Source organism: Tiliqua scincoides, chromosome 5, assembly GCF_035046505.1.
Source record: "Tiliqua scincoides isolate rTilSci1 chromosome 5, rTilSci1.hap2, whole genome shotgun sequence".
NCBI classification, from domain to species: Eukaryota; Metazoa; Chordata; class Lepidosauria; order Squamata; family Scincidae; genus Tiliqua; species Tiliqua scincoides.
In genome coordinates, this window is record NC_089825.1 from 39,374,240 (window position 1) to 39,392,673 (window position 18,434).

Here is an 18,434-nt window from a genome sequence, read left to right on the forward strand (position 1 = left end):
CAAGAAAGACGCACAGACTAATTGTGAGTCCCATTGCCCTGGTGGTGGTTGGCAACCTTCAGTCTCGAAAGACTATGGTATAAGCCTACAGCACCTGGTATTCCCAGGCGGTCTCCCATCCAAGTACTAACCAGGCCTGACCCTGCTTAGCTTCCAAGATCAGACAAGATCAGGCATGTGCAGGGTAACAGTTGCTGTCTATTGCCCTGAACTCTGTTTAACACAGACACAGGTTTGTGGTAACTATGTGCTTCAGAGTGTCCACATGCCCTCAGATGCCAAGGCAGTGCTGTCCTTCCTTCAATACTTGTGTGACTATGGCCCAAATCCTAACCAACTTTTCAGCACTAGCATAGCTGTGCCAATAAGACGTGTGCTGCATCCTGCAGTTGGCTGGAACTCACAGAGCCCTCCTCAAAGTAAGGAAATTTTTGTTCCCTTTCCTCGGAGCTGCATTGCCCTTATGCTGGTGCTAGAAAGTGGGTTAGGATTGCGCCCTATGTTTTCAATCATATTGGGGCTTTGAACTTCTGGAACTCTCATTCTAACAACCCAAGGTCCTTTACGCAAGCCCAAGGTCCTAATGGCAGATCCTAATGACATGATGTGAGGCGTATCACTCATGGCAATGTCTCCAGGATGCTCCACAGACGCTGGTCAGTTAGTGGCAGGGGTGGAACGTGAGCAGGGAGAAGAGTAATGGGGCGTGTAGGGGAGGAACCGGGGTGTGTGGTGTGGAGGGGGATGGATGCAGCCCAAACACATATACCAGCTCCTATCCCACCCCTGGCTCTCCTTGGACTTTCTCCAGTAAAATGTCTGGTTTGGGTCCAAGGAGAGCAATAGGTGATTGGGCAGCCTATTGAAGTCTTCCCCAATCCCCCCATAGTACTCAGCACATATTCCTTTGCCATGGCTGCCAGGGATCAGATTGTTGTAGGGTGTTGTTTTGATAGCAAACTAGTCTTTAAAGATTTTGTGATTTGGCATCCTGGGAGCAAGCTTATAATCATGTTAATTTTCATCAAATGCAGCATATTTCATGAGATTTAAAAATACAACAATTTTAGTGCATTCATCCAGAGAAAGACAAGTGCAAGGTTTGTAATGTAGCAAGGTCAGGGTTTTGAGAAGTAATGTACTATTTTTTTCCAGTCAGTTACAGGAATAAGATCTGATCACTTCAATTATCCTTGGCTAGTGGGAGAAGAGAAAGTGCCCCCAGTGACTGAGATGATAAAATGACATGTGTCAGACACAATTGAGTGAGCAAAAGCAGTGATTTGGAGTTTGCTAAAGGTTAATAGGTTTCCAGGAAATGTATTAATTTTTCTTGGCAAACTAAACAAATGGGTGTCGTTAACTTATGGGTATGTCAGAGAAGCCATCCCTGCAATGAAGAGTCTAATTGAAACATTTCACCATGTATATTTTGTCTGGTCAGACTGTTCGTACCAAGTAACTTGCTTTATGTGTTTGAGTGGCACTCTGAATTTTTGAAAGTATGGAAAGAGAGGGAGAATCAGAAATTGGTATCAGTGACTCCACATGTCATTTGGAGTATATAGACTTTTGCAATATGGGTGGAGTCTGTTTATCCACATATTTTGTATCCCCAAATCTGGTTCAACGTGGGTCCTCCGGACCTGCATTGAGCCAGGCTTGGTCCCACCTGAACCCTCTGAAGGTGATCGGAGCACAGCTCTGGAGGGCTTTCGGAAGCCTGCAGAAAGCATGCACATCCGCCCATGCACCGGGGCTTCCCAAGGCCTCCCAATGCCTTATAAGGCATTAAAAATGTCACTTTCGGTTTCCCTCCAGAAACCAGAAGTAGTGTGTTTTTTTTTTTCCAGCCTTTTCAGCCATTCTGAAGTCTGCAGAGGCTGCGGACAGATATGCATGGCCTCTGTGGGCTTCAGAAAACCCTCCAAAGGCGACCGGAGCACAGTTCTGGTCACCTTGAGAGGCTATAAAGGGGCAAAAATGGTGGATTTCGGTATTCGTGGTTTTTGTTATCTGTGGGGGGTCCAAGAACAGATCCTTTGCAGATACTGAAGCCCTACCTATATATAAACTGCTCCCATTTCTAACTAAATGATAAGTTTGAAACTGTGTGGTAGATGGACCAATAAATATATTCCAGTTGTGTAAGTATGGCTTTCAAAACAGAATATGCAAAAAGCAAAAATGTGTTGTCATGATTGGGATGATTTTGTACATTATCTATATGTACAAGTGAATATTTGTTTCTTCCAAGCCACACTCCATGTTCTGGTCTACATTAATTAAGAGATTTGTTTCTGATCTCATTTACCAAATGTAATTGCTTTTCCATGAAATATTTTGAGATGTTTTGAAATCATAATCACATACTAAGCAGGAATGTAATCTTGTAGTAACTTCAGAGGCCATTAGCTGGTCTGCAAATTCCTGATATCTACCCCTGGTGTCAGAATTAACAGACATCAAAGATCATTTAATTTGTTCCTAGTTCTTGCAAGGCTAAGTTTTTAAAATAATTGGTGGAACAAAATACATTATTACAAATATGGCTTACATAATTTAGGCTGCAATCCTAACCACACTTTCCTGAGAGTAAGCCCCATTGAACAAAATAGGACTTACTTCTGAGTAGACCTGGTTAGGATTGTGCCCTTAGAAAATCTTTGCAAAACATACATAGACTTAATGTATAGCTACTCTAAGTAGTGAAAACTCAGCCATTAATTAGGTGTTTGACAATCAAATATGGAAACATTTTCACAAAATTTTCTGCTTGGAGTTAGTCAATTTCAACTGCTAAAGCTTGTTATAATTTTTGGAAGATAGTACCATAATTTTCAAGTGTCACAACATTTGGTTTTTCTGTTTCTGTACAGTCAGCCCAATCCTAACCTACTCTGACACAGCCAGGCTACATGGCCTGCGCTGTATTCAGCATAGCTTAGGACAGTGGTTCCCAAATTCCTATGGAGGAGTTGGAAACCTGCTAAGTCATTGCAGGGGTGGGGCACTGGCTTCTGATCGCTGATCTGTGCTAATGTCAGCAGCAGGAAGGCCCTCAGAGGGCGCTGCAAGCCTTCTGGATCCTCCTGGAGGCCAGTGTTATCCCCCAGGCAAGTTTTACAGTCCCTTGGTCCCTGTGGCACAGTGATTGCTGTGGCACCATTGAGGCCCTAATTCCTCAAACACACGCATGCACACACACACACCCCGCCAGCAGCTCTGTTTTTTCTGCAATGCTGTGCCTCACTCGTTTATTGAAAAGACTCAGACTCTAGTCAAACAGAGTTTCAAAAAGGCTCTGGCTGAGTCCTGAAGGCCACCAATCAGGACTCGTGAACAAGTCAAGTCAAAGGGGACAGGGACTCAGAACTCAACTCAAGTCTCGCCGCGGTGGATGGCGCACATCCCTGCTGCAAGCTATGCATGGGTGAGTGAGATGGGCAAGGCCTCAAATCTTGAATGCAGGATATGAGGGCACTTCTGCTGGACAAATATGTCCCTCTCAAGTCATAGAAAATGATCACAAACTGCCATCTAGCCATTTTGACTCAGTCTAAATGTTAATGACCTTTTCAGGTAAGTCATTTCACCCAAGACGTACTGTACCTCAGATTTGCAGTACTCCTTAATATTTTCTGTTTGCCAGTATGCATGCATTTGTAAATTAAAGCAGTGCTTCTCAGAAAACACAGCTCCAATAAATTATTGTCTTTTTAATTGATCCTGATAAATATAGGAAAAGGATTCATAGTTGTGTATTTCATATTGACTTACCACTGTTGTGACCCTATTTTGGTACACTATTTGGACCAAATTTTGAATGTTTAATACAAAGTTGACCGTATTGTAGCACATAAAACATGAGTACTGCTCCTGGGAACTTCAAGAAAGAAAGAAAGAAACAGAAATGAAAAATCCCCTAGTGCATAGCCATGGTCTTTGGCCGTAGATGGTCTTGAACTGGCACAGCTTCAGTTGTTGCATCCTTGTTGGAAACCAGAAGCTTCCTTAGGCTGAAGTAATTTTATTGGCTTGTTGCCTTGCTTCATCCTTGCCCATCGTCACTGGTGACAACCCTTTCCTATCCCTGAATAAACTTCCCCTTCCTGCTAGCAGACTTTTTACAAAGAAGCATTTATGGCATGCAGTTCACAAACTGTTCCTTGCTTTATCCCTGCAGTTCTTGCATGCTTTTCTCCGGTTCTTTGACCTTGTCCATCTCATTGTCTGCTTTAGCTGTCTGAACTGCCTCCTGGAACTATCTCCAACCTATGGTTTTGTATTGCTCCTCAAAGAGATGCCTCAGCCCTACTCAAGACTGAAAAAACTCCAGCCCTTCAAAGATTTTGGTCCTTTTTGTCTTTGTTGGACTGGACCAGATTCTATAGAAGAGCATGGAATCCCTTCAGTGCAAGGCAATGGTAAGACTGCTTCCTGTTAATGTTTGCATACAGGCTAGCATGCAGGCCTTAACAGGAAGTAAGAACTGTCCTCTAGCATGCAGGCTAGTTATCTGCATGTTGCGTTCTTCAGTTAAGCAAGAATGTTCTTTGTTTCAGCAAGAAACACTCATGCTTCAAGCACTACTAAAACAAACAAAAAACAAATTTGTGCAGGAGGTCTGGTCTAGAGGGTTGAGCCTCCATTTGCCTGAAGATAACACCCGAAGGTCACCAGTTTGAGGCCATCGGCACCGTGCGACCTTGAAGCAGCTGACAAGCTGAGCTGAGCTATTCCATCTGCTCTGAGCGTGGGAGGAAGGAGGCCAGAATGTGCGACCAGATCAAGAAAGAAACATCTGAATGTTGTGGTTTCTTGAAAGATAGAAACCTTCTTTCAAATTGTAAAAATCCCTACAGGGATTTAAATTAGCCTGCCTATGTAAACCGCCTTGAATAAAGTCTAAGGAGAAATCTGAGGACCAAGAAAGGCGGTATAGAAATACCTGTATTATTATTATTAAATTCTGTAATGGGCACAGGGGAACCCCAAATCCATGGACCCTCAAATATCTGAATTCATGGATTCTGGATCCACAGATACCAGGGTTTCTGTGCCTGTATAGGCTGCCTGAAATGTAAAAATTGTGTTTTTACTTTCCCATATTCCTCCTTGGCTTTGACAATGACATTTTTTCTTAATTTTTTACACCAGTAAAATATAGGTTGATTTTCCAAATACATTTCTTCTTCCAAAGAATGTTCTGATGTTATTTACCCTTCAGACACTCTTTGAATAATTTTTTGACAGATACTTCAGTATCGGCTATCAAATAAACTGGTAACCCAATTCTCTATCATACTTGTGATCAGAACTTGTGATCTGGCAGGGCTGCTCAACCTATGGTGTCACAAAATGTGACTCTCTGTGGAGTGCTGCCAGGCTGCTTCTAGAAATGGTGAGCTGTACTGGCTGTGCAGCAGCAGCCTTCCTGGGTCCTCCAGTACCGGTAAACGAGTGATGGGGATGGGCCATGGGCAGGAAGGGGGAGAACCAGGTCATTACAGGGGAGGAAGCAGGAGTGGAGAAAGGGAGGAAGAGGGTGGATCCAGTGGCATGTTGGATCTTATTTCCGTCTAAACCACCTCACCCCTTGGACACCAAAATGGATGTCATACGTCCAAGGAAACCTATAGGCAGCCTGCAGATTTACATGGAGGTAAGTAAAAAACATTTTTACTTACCTTCCTGCCTTCAGCTTGCTCCCCTCCCCCCCAACAAAAACTGCACCTTTTTGGTGCAGTTGCATTGGCGCTGGTGGGGAAGAGATAGGATTAGGGCCCAAGAGTAACGGATTCATACTGTAAACAAGCACTTGAATCTTTGAACTTAATAGAAATTCATGCACTGCCAGCATAAGAATCCAAACTGTATGCATGCATAAGAAACCCTCATGCAAACAAAAGATTACAATCTCTCATCACTATTCATGTATTGTGTTGGTAGCCCAGATAAGATTCAGGTAGTAAACATCTGTAATTGGTAGGTGGTTTAGTACATAGTGTAAAGCAAACAATTCAGTAGTAACTTAATTGTTAGGAAAATATTGTCTCTCAAAGCAAATATTAGTGTTTACTAATGGAAAGCATTTTGAAGCGGAGATTAAATAAATAGTGATCTGTGAAATGTACTTTTTGGATTTGTGGTAATTTCCTTCTTAAGCCTCCCACCCTGAACACATACTAATTAGGGCTGATGCTATCCTGGTGTTTGCAGACTACTCTTACACTCCGTTCATGCATGCCTATACCATTTACAGCCCAATCCTATGGGCCTGTTGCACCGACAGAACTCCTGTAACAGAGGTGCAGCATGTTTTACAGTGATAGCAAAACACAACCTGCCTTTCTGTACAGCCACTGCTGCAAGTGGCCATGTGCCAGTGGGCTGTAGAGAAGCCCCAGCACTGGTAAGTCGGTGAGGAGGGTGGGCATAATGGGGAGAGGAAGGGGTGCTGTGAAGGGAAGGGGACAGTATCTTATTTCTATTCTTGATCTCATTCCACCTTTCCAGGTCCACTTGGACTTGCACCAGCAAAATTGCTGGTGCAAGTTTGAGTATATCCATCATGGCAACAGAGGTGTAACCCCAGGCTAGGGAACAACTTGCCTTTTTCCTTACCTTACAACTTACCTTCTTCCTTACCTACAACTTACGTTTCCTTACCTGGACTACCCCCCCCCCATGTGTGATGCAGCACTCACTCCAGTGGAGTGGCTGAATCAGTGGGTGAGGTTTTAGATAGGCTTGAGCGACTAATCACATTGTTCAATCCAATGCATGTTTATGGAGAGACAAATTTCATTGAATTCGAGGGACTTGCCCCACTGAAATCCAAGGAATGTTTGTCACAGTTGCACCACCAACAGCACAGATTTATCTATTTCTAGATATCCATGAATGAGAACCACAAACTTTTTCAGAGGCAAGAGAAGGAAGTTGTGTTGCTTGTCCCTATTCACATCATAACACCATATTGTGCTTCTCTTTGTTACAGAAAATCATTTTAATTGTAAGTCTCCACTCTCATAAATATAGTTTTCCAGTTGCCTGGAAAAAATTTCAATTTCTATACAATAACATTTGCATATAATTAAAAAAAACTTAAAATCAAACTCTTGTAGACATTTCCTTCAAGCCATCCCTTTTCATCCTGCACGTGTTGACTTTGGTATGGATGTGAAATTCTTGTAACATTTCATCCAACATTTAATGCTCACTGGATTGTAAAGCCTATCTTATTTGTACTCATAACGATATCGTACTTGGCTCATTTCCTGAAATGCGATTGCAGGTGCAAGTGTGGACCAAGCAGTAAGCTATAGTGAAAAACAATCATTTTACCTCTGGAATGTGGCATTGTGTTTGTCATTATGCACGTATTGTCCCAAGGATTATCTAATTAGTGTGATCAAGGCTGATGTTAATAAGATAATTTAATAAGCATCCAGTGCCATGCTCTTGGGCATTTTGAGAGGGGGGAAAAAGTCAGTTCAAGCCTCTAGTCTTTCTTTTGAAGGGTAGGTAGAACAAAGGGGATTAGGTTGATGTGGAACAGCTTATTTGAATAGAAAAAAGTCATAACAACAAACGTAACTCTCTGTTTACGCAGTCATATTGAACTTGAATGAATGGTTGCGACACCAGAATCAGTCAAACTTGCTGGGTGTAGTAGCATTTGTAATCATTAATGAAATATGGTAAATTTTGCATTTATTTAAAATATATCCATCTTGCAGGTGTAGTGGTACATTACAGAATTAGAAAAACAGGATCCCATTATAAATTGAATCTAAGAGAGGTAGAAAGACTAAACCAAGGCAAATTATTTAGCAGTCAAGTGTTGAAGCAATTGGTTTGAGAATAAGTGGTTAGAGGACTATGGATGACAAATGTACCTATATATTGCCAGAGCTTATTACTTCAAGTTAAAAGCACACTACAGTTAATCATTACCATTTTGAATAAAATAGACTGTACATATTGGTGGATATATATATATATATATATATATATATATATATATATATATATATATATATATATATATATATATATATATATATATATATATATAAAATACACTTGAGTTCATGAAATGTACTTTATTTTCATTTCCCTGAGTAGGGTAGGAGAGCCAAAAACATCAAATTATTTTAATTAACCTGCATATTTATGTAGAGTAATGATATCGTCTTCCCAGACTTTATTATTGTGCTGCTATACAAAGTGCATCGGGGTCTATGAGTTGGTAGAACACATTATCAGTGGCCACTGTTGCAGTTGAGGTTGGGGAATTACACTGGGGCTTGTCAAGCCCTGGCATCCTTTACCCAGCCCCTCCCCTACACTGGGAGGCAGGAAGATCTGGGCTGGATTGGCTGCCCAATGTTCCATGGGGGCAGGGCACATTGTAGGTTGGGGAGATCACTCCAGCTGGCTCAGTCCTGCGCATCTTTTTGGAGCTGGGTAGGAATTTTTTGCTGTCACCCTGATTGACTGTTGGGTGGCAGTTTTTTTGCCTACCCCAGACTATCTTGTGGGCTGTAGTGCTAGGTTTTCCTGTTTGGGCAGGTGATGTGTTGGCGGGGATAGGCAGGAGTTGGCCTCACATACCTCCTGAAGTAAGCAAGGTCAAGGGATCGGTCAGGACTGCTCTTACAATGCTTGTCCAGGTTGGGAAGGCTGGCTGGCTTGTCCCTTGACTGGCTTGGCAATCACCAACACGTGGCTTGGCCTGTGTGGGTTCTTGCAGACCAGCTACCTCGATTATCCAGGGTTGGCAGTAATAGGATCACCCAGTCTTCAGTCTGGGCGATGCCTTGAGTCAGGTAGTGATGCTTGTTTGGGAATTGGAGGAGGCAGTCGGTCAGTGCCGTTTTCCCCAATTGTTAGGCCAGCATGTCTAGAGGGTCACAATTAGGTTTTTTCCCCTGCTGCAGATCTGTTTTAAATTTAATAAAATAATTATATCCCAAGCCTCCGTCTCCTGTGCTTTACCCGGGGTGGGGGAGGGTGTATGGGTAAACGCCATAATGATCTTACTCAGACTTAACTTATGTATACTGTATTTTTGGCCAAATACAGTTGTCATATTTAAATCTTACTCTTTATAAGTATTAAATCCTACATAGCTATGCACATTTACCTGGGCATAAATCCTATTAAACAAGTGGGGCTTACTTCAAAGTAATCATGCATAGAAATATGGTTATAGTGAACCAAGTAAACATCATTTGAATTCTATGTTTTCAGCACAATCCTATGTATGTTTACTCAGAAGTACTGCTTTGAGAAAATTGGGACTTACTCTCAGGTATGTTTGTACTGGAGTACAGCCTTAACTACTTAAGGGCTCAATCAGAGCCTGGAGCACTGGCTTACCACGCACTGTTGCACACACTGTTGCAAATGTGCCATAAGGCACGTTTGCAAGCCTTACTGCGGGCCCAGCACTGGAACGAGCCCAGCATGCTGGGCCTGCTCTGGCACTGGGCCCGTGTTCCATCACCTGGCACTCATCTGGACCTCTAGGAGGCGGAGAGGTGAGTGGGGACATGGGGGGAGGTGTTCTTGGGTAGGGGGAGGTAGGGAGAGCAGGGAGAGGGCAGGGAGGAGGCGTGGAAGGGGAGGGAGCAAGATGGGAGGGGGCAGGACTGGCAGAGCTTAGCTCCACTGGTTCCTGAACCCCATGTTGGGCCTCCCAGCCTGACATGGGGCTCCTTGATTCTGCACTGGATCAAGAGCCACAATAGAATCGAGTAGCTTCATTGCGGGGCTACTTCCCTTACCTGGGGGGACAAATTCCCCTTCCCCCGAGGAGCCACTGTGGGCTGCCTGGCGCACATTGGATACCGTGGTAGTCATTATAACGCTGCAGCAGCCTTGCACGCTGGACAGTTCAGGATTGGGCTGTAAATCAGCTGTATGGCCCTGCAGTCCCTGGAGAAAAATGAATTGCAGTGCATTAGAGAATCTGGTTCCAAAATGGCTTCAAACCTTTTGTATCTGGTAACATCATTAAAGTTCTGTCATATGTCACACTGTTTTGTGAAGGAGCATGTCATTCTTCTGAAATGGGAATAGCAATTTTTCCTGGCAGATTTTGAAGTCTCTATAGGATAGATTCACTGAGCTGCTGGTTGATTTATTTTTCTTTGTTTCTGTTCTAGATGCTGAAGAATATCAGCCCCCAATATGGAAATCATACTGTGAGTATCAGATATTGAAATTTGGGGTTGGGGAAAAAGGTGAATAACCAAAGCTGTAACGTCAGGCATTTGGAGAACCTAGAGAGATGAATTGAGTATTGAAAAGAGGAGAAGGCCAACAAGTTTTTCATGTTACAAGTTACACCAGTGGTCCCCAATCTGTGAGGCACAGCTCCTGGGACAGTGTGACGAATGCCCAGGGGCAGCATGTGATACCCAATGCCCAGCAGGGAGACCGCACTGCCCCACTTCAGACAGCAGCAGAGCAGAGCACCATTGTGTGAAAACTGCACTGGGAAAAGTTCTGCTGCCCGCCCTGACCTTCTTACCACTGTCTGAAGTGGCACATGATGTCTCTGAACCTGGAAGTAACTGACAATGATGTTACTACCAGTCATTCTTGGTGTCAGCTGTGCGCTGCTGCTGGAGTGTGCGGTTCATCACAGATCTGGCAAGTTAGGGAAGCACTGAGCTAATGTTACAAGTTATCCACACTAAATAAGTGTGGAGTAATTATACTTGGTTGGTTTTAAGAAGAGTCTAGGTAAGCATCTCTAAGAGATTCTTTAAAACAGGGTGTCCAAACTTTTTGGCAGGAGGGCCACATCATCTCTTTGTCACTGTGTTTGGGGGGGCTGGGAATAAAAAAGAACTAATTTACATTTCAAATTTGAATCAATTTACATACTTACATAAAAGAATATATTAGCTATGGAACTTACATGAATGAATGAAGATTTTGCAATAGCTCAAGGCCTATAAAAGGCCTTACACAAAGCTCTACAAAGCATCACAGATGTGAAATAGCAAGCAGTGGAGGGAGCCCCTGTCCTACAGCTCATGCAAGAGGTCAAAGAGTTGCCCTCACGCTGAGAGCAGTTGCATCAGGCCAGCGCGGACTCCAGCAAGTCTCTGGAGGGCCAGAGGTTCATTGGAGACAGGGGGCTCTTCGCGGGCTGGATTGCGAGTCATCAAGGGCCACAAGTGGCCCCCAAGCCAGGGTTTGGGCACCCCTGCTTTAAAACAAGGATTTACTGGTGGAGACTCCTTATTCGTGAAATTTTTATTCGCGAACCTGGCTCAAGGCGGGTCCCCAGGACCTGCGTGCAGCCAGACTTGCCCCACCTGAGCCCTCCAGAGATGACTGAAGCTCTGCTCCAGTTGCCTCTGGAGGCTCTTCTAAGGCCTGTAGAGGCCATGTGCAGCCTCCACGAGCCTCACAATGGCCTCTAGAAGTCCTAGAGAGGCACTTCTGGTTTTTGGGCAAAAACCAGAAGTGCTTCTCTAGGACCTCCGCAGGCCACACTGAGGCCTGTGGAGGCTGCGTGCAGCCTCCATGGGCCTCAGAAGAGCCTCCGGAGGCTACTGGAGCTGTGCTCCAGTTGCCCCCGGAGAAGTGGCCTCCATGGCTTTCTGTGCGCAGCCTCAGTGGGGCTTGGAAAGGGTTGCAGAGGTCTTAGAGAGGCACTTCTGGTTTTCAGGCAAAAACTCCAATCACCTCCAGAAAACTGGCCTCCAAGGCTTTCAGAGGCCTTTCTTATTTCCGCGGAGGCTGTGCACATCCTCCACGAGCCTCAGGAAGGCATCCAGAGCTCCTAGAAGGGCACTTCTGGCTTCTGCACACGGCCTCCATGGGCCTCAGAACAGCTCTGGTCGTGACCGGAGGAAGGCTCCAGTCATATTCAGAGCTTGGTGGACCCCAAATTGCATGTGACTTGGTTTCACACAAAATTTTGTATTCGCATGGCTTCCAGGAACAGACCCTTGCAAATAATGAGGCTCCACCTGTATTTCCTTTCTATATTTATACAGGTTCAGCCTTGTTATCCACGGATTTTTTACACACGAATTTGACTCAACACGAATTGCCCCTGCAAATGAGAAGGAATGTGCTGATCCCTAAAGGAGGGAAAAAATGCACCCCTTTAAAATCACAGTTTTAAAAACTGCTTTTTACTGTTGCAGAGAGACAGTCATGTAGGTGATTACAGGTATAACCTAAGTATCCACTCTTTTGGACTTTTTAAAACACTTTTAAAGGCTGACCGCAGCATCCACAGCATCCGCAGATAGTGAAATCCAGCGGATGCCAGACCTGCAGAAAAGGCGGTTGCACTATTTACTCTATGAATGCAGATTTTAGGAAGGTAGAAGCAGAATTGGTAGCTGTCACTAAGAATGTGTTAGTGGAAGCAAAGTTTCAGAAACAGAAGTTCAGAAAGAACATAAGAACATAAGAACCGCCCCACTGGATCAGGCCATAGGCCCATCTAGTCCAGCTTCCTGTATCTCACAGCGGCCCACCAAATGCCCCAGGGAGCACACCAGATAACAAGAGACCTCATCCTGGTGGTACATCTGGTATTCTGATTTAACCCATTCCTAAAAACAGGAGGTTGCGCATACACATCATGGCTTGTACCCCATAATGGATTTTTCCTCCAGAAACTTGTCCAATCCCCTTTTAAAGGCGTCTAGGCTAGACGCCAGCACCACATCCTGTGGCAAGGAGTTCCACAGACCGACCACGCGCTGAGTAAAGAAATATTTTCTTTTGTCTGTCCTAACCCGCCCAACACTCAATTTTAGTGGATGTCCCCTGGTTCTGGTATTATGTGAGAGTGTAAAGAGCATCTCCCTATCCACTCTGTCCATCCCCTGCATAATTTTGTATGTCTCAATCATGTCCCCCCTCAAGCATCTCTTTTCTAGGCTGAAGAGGCCCAAACGCCGTAGCCTTTCCTCATAAGGAAGGTGCCCCAGCCCCGTAATCATCTTAGTCGCTCTCTTTTGCACCTTTTCCATTTCCACTATGTCTTTTTTGAGATGCGGCGACCAGAACTGGACACAATACTCCAGGTGTGGCCTTACCATCGATTTGTACAACGGCATTATAATACTAACCGTTTTGTTCTCAATACCCTTCCTAATGATCCCAAGCATAGAATTGGCCTTCTTCACTGCCGCCGCACATTGGGTCGACACCTTCATCGACCTGTCCACCACCCCAAGATCTTTCTCCTGATCTGTCACAGACAGCTCAGAACCCATCAGCCTATATCTAAAGTTTTGATTTTTTGCCCCAATGTGCATGACTTTACACTTACTGACATTGAAGCGCATCTGCCATTTTGCTGCCCATTCTGCCAGTCTGGAGAGATCCTTCTGGAGTTCCTCACAATCACTTCTGGTCTTTACCACTCGGAAAAGTTTGGTGTCGTCTGCAAACTTAGCCACTTCACTGCTTAACCCTGTCTCCAAAGTTAAGAGAAAAGATCCAGAGAAAAGATCCAAAGGCAGATCCTGGTGTAAGTCTCTGGACAGCCCTTGAGAGGTAATGATATTATTTCGTGTTAACACAGCTTTTAAGTTAATGGACTGTGGGATCACATGTCGTATATTTTAATTCTTTTCAGTGCTAAAACACAGAAAAAAGACACTGCCAGACTAATGCCAGGAATTTAGAAGATTTAATTTTGCATAATCCTGATTCATTTTATCACATTCATTTCTGCAAGTCTAAAACTGCACTGGGCCACTTTGTTGAAAGCATCTCCCTTTTCTCAACTTCGATTGCGGTTCTCGGATCGTTGATTCAAGACAAGTTCCATTGATTTGATTGCAGCTTTAGTTTCTGGGAACCTGTCTTTTACATCTCTGAAGGTATATTGAATAAGATGCCAGTCAGATCCTTGGTCCTGAAGAAAGCAGCAGTGAAAATCAAGAAATACAAGTGTATAGAAATATCCATTGGAGGTTTTCCAAGTCTGCACCAAGACTTATACCCAACAATGTTTAAGCGCTCTGGTTCTTGCCCATATAAACTGCCAATACTGCTGCCCCTCAGATCCTTTAGAATCTGCCATTTTACTCCTTGTTCTTAAGCTGGAAGTTTTGCTTGCCCACTTATTCTCTTCAACAATTCCCTTCAACACTTGTTATGCTTTTAAAAGTCTCTACAATTAATCCAAGGTTGACATCTGTTAAAAGTGGTGGCGTAGCTGGAACCGTACGGCTCCGTTTTGTGCCCCCCCCCCTTGCTGGGAATGGCTCCAGAGGGAGGGGCCGCTCACCCACCTCCCTGCCAGGCTAAGTGCTCTGCCCCTCCTTAAGCTACACTACCGGTTAGAAGTGATCAGAGTCTGGTTACTTGCCTCTGGAAGGCTGAGTTACATGTACTTCAGAGTTCCAATATACAGTAAATGCAAACTGAGAGCCAATCCTATGCATATCTACTCAGAGGTAAGTCCCATTATTGTCAATGGGGCTTACTCCCAGGGAAGTGTGCATAGGCTTGCAGTCCAAGACTGCTGAAATGAAATTGAAAACACAATTTAATTTGTAGGTAGCTGTCTTATACTGAATCAAACCATTGCTCTACTCAGCTCAGTCTTGTTAGCAGTAACCAGCAGCACCTCTCTGCAGCTTCAGATATGGGTCTTTCCCAACCCTATCCTGAGATGGAACTGTGACTTCTGCGCACAAAGCAAGTGTTGTTTCCTTGAGCTGTGGTCCTTCCCCCAAAGGCAAATGGATTCAGGGTCAGTTCATACGTTGTTTATGTTGTGTGTGTACATGGAGAACTGCATAGAGAAACTTTACTGTGAACTGAACATTAGGACAAGGTCAACTGCAAGCGTTTACATGACTCTCTTTTTAAAATGCTATTTCTATCGCACAAATGGCTTTAATTGTCTTTTTATGTATAAGCTGCATGTTGTGTTCCTAACTGTCATTCATTTCTGCACAATGGAATTTAGAGTAGAGGTATGAGCTGCTTAACGCCTTTTCACTTTCCATTGTTTCTTTGCCCCAAATCCGTTGCAAATGACTTCTTCCACCCCCACTGCTCTTCTTTGATTTGGGACCCCATTGACTGAAGGAAAATACTTTGCGCAGGCATTTGGATCAAAGAATGATTAGCAAGGAAAGGGTTACAAAGCTCTCATTTTTGTTTTCAGCTCTACCTAAGTTCTCCATTCCTGAAGCTACTTTGCTTTTTAAAAGTAGCATGTGTACTCTGTTACATGTGTTTGTTTGTAATGAACTGTTTGCCCCTCCGGCAAACCCAATCACTGGACTGTAGCATGCAATAATGATTCCGTCCATATTGATCAGTTTGACCATTTCCTGCTTTTGAATCTTTTTGTTAGCGGTGTAGAAGCTTCTTCCAGCTCAATTTATGATTGATTCAGCCTATCCAACCAGTCTTAGAGGAAATCAGCATTCACCCTGGAGGCAGGTATTGTCCTGCCTCAGCTGTGAGTGGAGGCCCACATACTAGGTGGAGAGAACTGGCAGGTGTCAGGCTGAAGCTGTAGGACATTAGCCACTACCATGCAGGCAATTTGTTTCAACAATATCTGGAACTCCAGAGCATTTGTGGTTAACATGTACCATCTCCATGGACCGCCAGAGATACAGAAAAACTGTACTTAGAGTTGCGGTCATAAAAGTTTGGGAAACACTGTTCTGCCCTGATCCCCGAGGAGTGTTTAATCTTAAATGGGTAGACTTTTAACCTAGAGTCTGGAACTCTGCTAGTAACTATTACATTGTCTTCAGTGGCAAGCAGATACCAGGAAATGTGAGGGTCCCAATGTTAGGGGAGCTAGTCCATTTGATGAATCAGGGGAAACAGCTGAGGGTTCACATTCAGGGGATTCTAGCTGAAGGGATAGCTAGAAGGGATTCTAGCTGCAGGTGACAGGCTCTGGCTCTGTGTTGAAGTCTAGGAAATGAGCCTCCGAGGTTAGGTGCTGCTGGTCTTCCTACCAGGTTAGCTCCTCTTCCCCTGTGTCAGAGCTTTGCCGCCCCCGTCCCCCGGGGTCATTGCAGGTATGCTTGTCATTTGATTACTGAATGGGGAAAGAAGCTATAATTGTATACACAAGGATGCTGTTTCCCTATTTTTACAAGAGTCTCTACCCATTCCAAATTCGTCTCTGTACTATCTGCACCTTAGCCCTTTTCCCTTCATTTGAACTTTTTTTTTGAAGCATGTGCTTTAGACTGGTCTAAATAAATGCTTGGATTTCTTGCACCCTTCTAATTACGATTGTGCTTTCACATTTGACAGTGTATCAGTTACAACAGGAAGCACCTCGTCCCAAGAGAATAATTTGTCCTCAAGAGGTTAGTTCTACTTTTTCTTCAGCTTGTTAAATTGAATGAATTGTCAGCAGTTTGTTGGAACTTTTAGTCTTCACATTTTTTGTGTACTGAATGCTATCAGTATTTCCTCTTGCCTATAAAATATTCAAAAGCGCTGTTCCCTTAAATTATAAAGTGAGTCATTTTAAAAACACTGGATATCAAGTGTTAAATTAGCCAATTATAAATTAGTATGGAATTATTCCATTAGTATATTAGTATACTAATTATAAATTAGTATGGAATTAATTTAGTCATTAATGCCATTACAATGTTACTCTCAGTACTATTGAAAGAAATCCTATGTTAATCTTTAGCAAAATATTGTTTTTTGTGTGTTTATCTTGGTCATAAATTGATATCTTCCCCTGCAAATTTCATGCTCTTTCATTAGCTTTACAAACCCCATTTGTCATGGGAAAAGATTAATTTTTACAAATGTTGCAGAATACTGTTGATGCAATATTGGACTTAATTGTATGCAGACTCTCTTCCTACATGACTAAAGTGTGAAGGGACTACATGAGCGTTGATCAGGACTCTCAGTTATCATCTGTCTTCCTCACCCACAATCTGTCATGCAGTGTTTTGTTTCTTAGGGTCTATTCACACCAGTTTTATTCCCTGATTTTGATTTAGGATGGCTAGTGCCACTCATCACCTCCTGGATGGAGTCATTGATCAGTTTTTGTCTTGGGAAAGTTGAGTTACTCATTAGAGATGTTTCTTGCCTGCAGTGGTGCAGGTGATTCTGTATATAGCCAGAGGGAAATGGTTTTTTTGGATATGGGGCAATGAATATCCTGATGGGCAAAGAGGAACAGGATTTATTGCTTATTCTAATATACAGGCAATCACAGGAAAGAAAGAATAACATAGAGAACCTTACACCCTTTTTCTGCTGTTGGAAGCACCGGGCAGTCTCACAAGCAGATCATGGCTGTAGAAGTTGCCTGTTGCTGAATCTGTGCTCTTGGAAACCCAAGGGACAAAAGCACCCTATCTGTCCTGTTCGCTTTCATGAGATTCTTCACACTGCTTATGTGTTATCAATATAACACGTTTGCTTTACCCATTGGGCTTATTACTTCCGAATTCGAAAGAGTGGTTGCCCTCTGGTAATGCATGCTTGCCCATGTATTGCAAGGAAGGAAAACTAGAACCATTGTGATAAAGAGTGCCGATCCACCAATGGATTAGCCATTTTACTTATGAAGCACATGCCTGGCTGAAAGTCAGAAAGACACATCTGAGCAAGACGTAAAGAACTGATCCTGAATTACTACTTTATTTTGTTTATTTTAAGCTGACAGTCAGATCAGAGGACAGTGATTAATGGAGGGCTCTGAAATCTCTTACTTTAACAACCCTGGCAGCAATCCTACACTAAAGGAAGCCAATGGGCGTGCAACTTTGCATATGATTTCAGCTCAAATGTACTCACTTGTGATATATATGTCGCAACTTCTTGGTGAATTCTTTGTTTAGCGCGAAGGGAAAACATGTGGTAAGGCACAGCATAAGTATTACTACACACTGTTCCAATTTATCTGTAAAATGATATTAGATTAATGTTTATAAAACACAAAAGTTAATTGAATGCAATATTATGCACACCTAAGTTAAAATGAGCCATTGCTGAAGAGAAGTGAAGGGAAATGAAAGTCAAGTGAGAATAATGGTTAGCAGTGGGTCACATTTTGTATAGAATCCCACAGGACATTGGAATCTGTTTCACTGCTTAAACTATCATCATAGATCACTTTTCTTATCAGACTATGCAGATGACATAAGAAGAAAAGCAGCAGAAATGGGGCGGGCTGGCAGCTAGAGTGTATCAATCATGCCAAAAAAAAGAATGCTTGAAATCTTCTTTTATGTCTTGTGGCTCTGCGATAGACGAAAAGGGTGTCTTTCCCTTATTATGTCCTGTATAGTCCTAAAGTAGAAACTGGAAATAAATAATTTTATGATGGTTTTGCTTAGACAGAGATGAATATTATATGGTGATCAGAGATTTTTTTTTTTTAATCTGCAGAGATAGAATCGCTCAGGTTTCCTCAT

At 43.2% G+C, this 18,434-nt stretch overlaps 1 protein-coding gene and 1 pseudogene across 1 annotated transcript in view; one reads left to right on the plus strand and one right to left on the minus strand.

Annotated features, from left to right (window-relative positions):
- Positions 1 to 18,434, plus strand: part of CHN2 (chimerin 2) — a 175,234-nt gene that overhangs the window by 58,701 nt on the left and 98,099 nt on the right. The window contains exons 2-3 of the mRNA XM_066627163.1: positions 10,179 to 10,217; positions 16,297 to 16,352. Of these exons, the coding sequence (XP_066483260.1) occupies positions 10,179 to 10,217; positions 16,297 to 16,352 (95 nt within the window). The remainder of the gene's footprint in view (positions 1 to 10,178; positions 10,218 to 16,296; positions 16,353 to 18,434) is intronic.
- Positions 83 to 199, minus strand: LOC136655154 (5S ribosomal RNA; annotated as a pseudogene).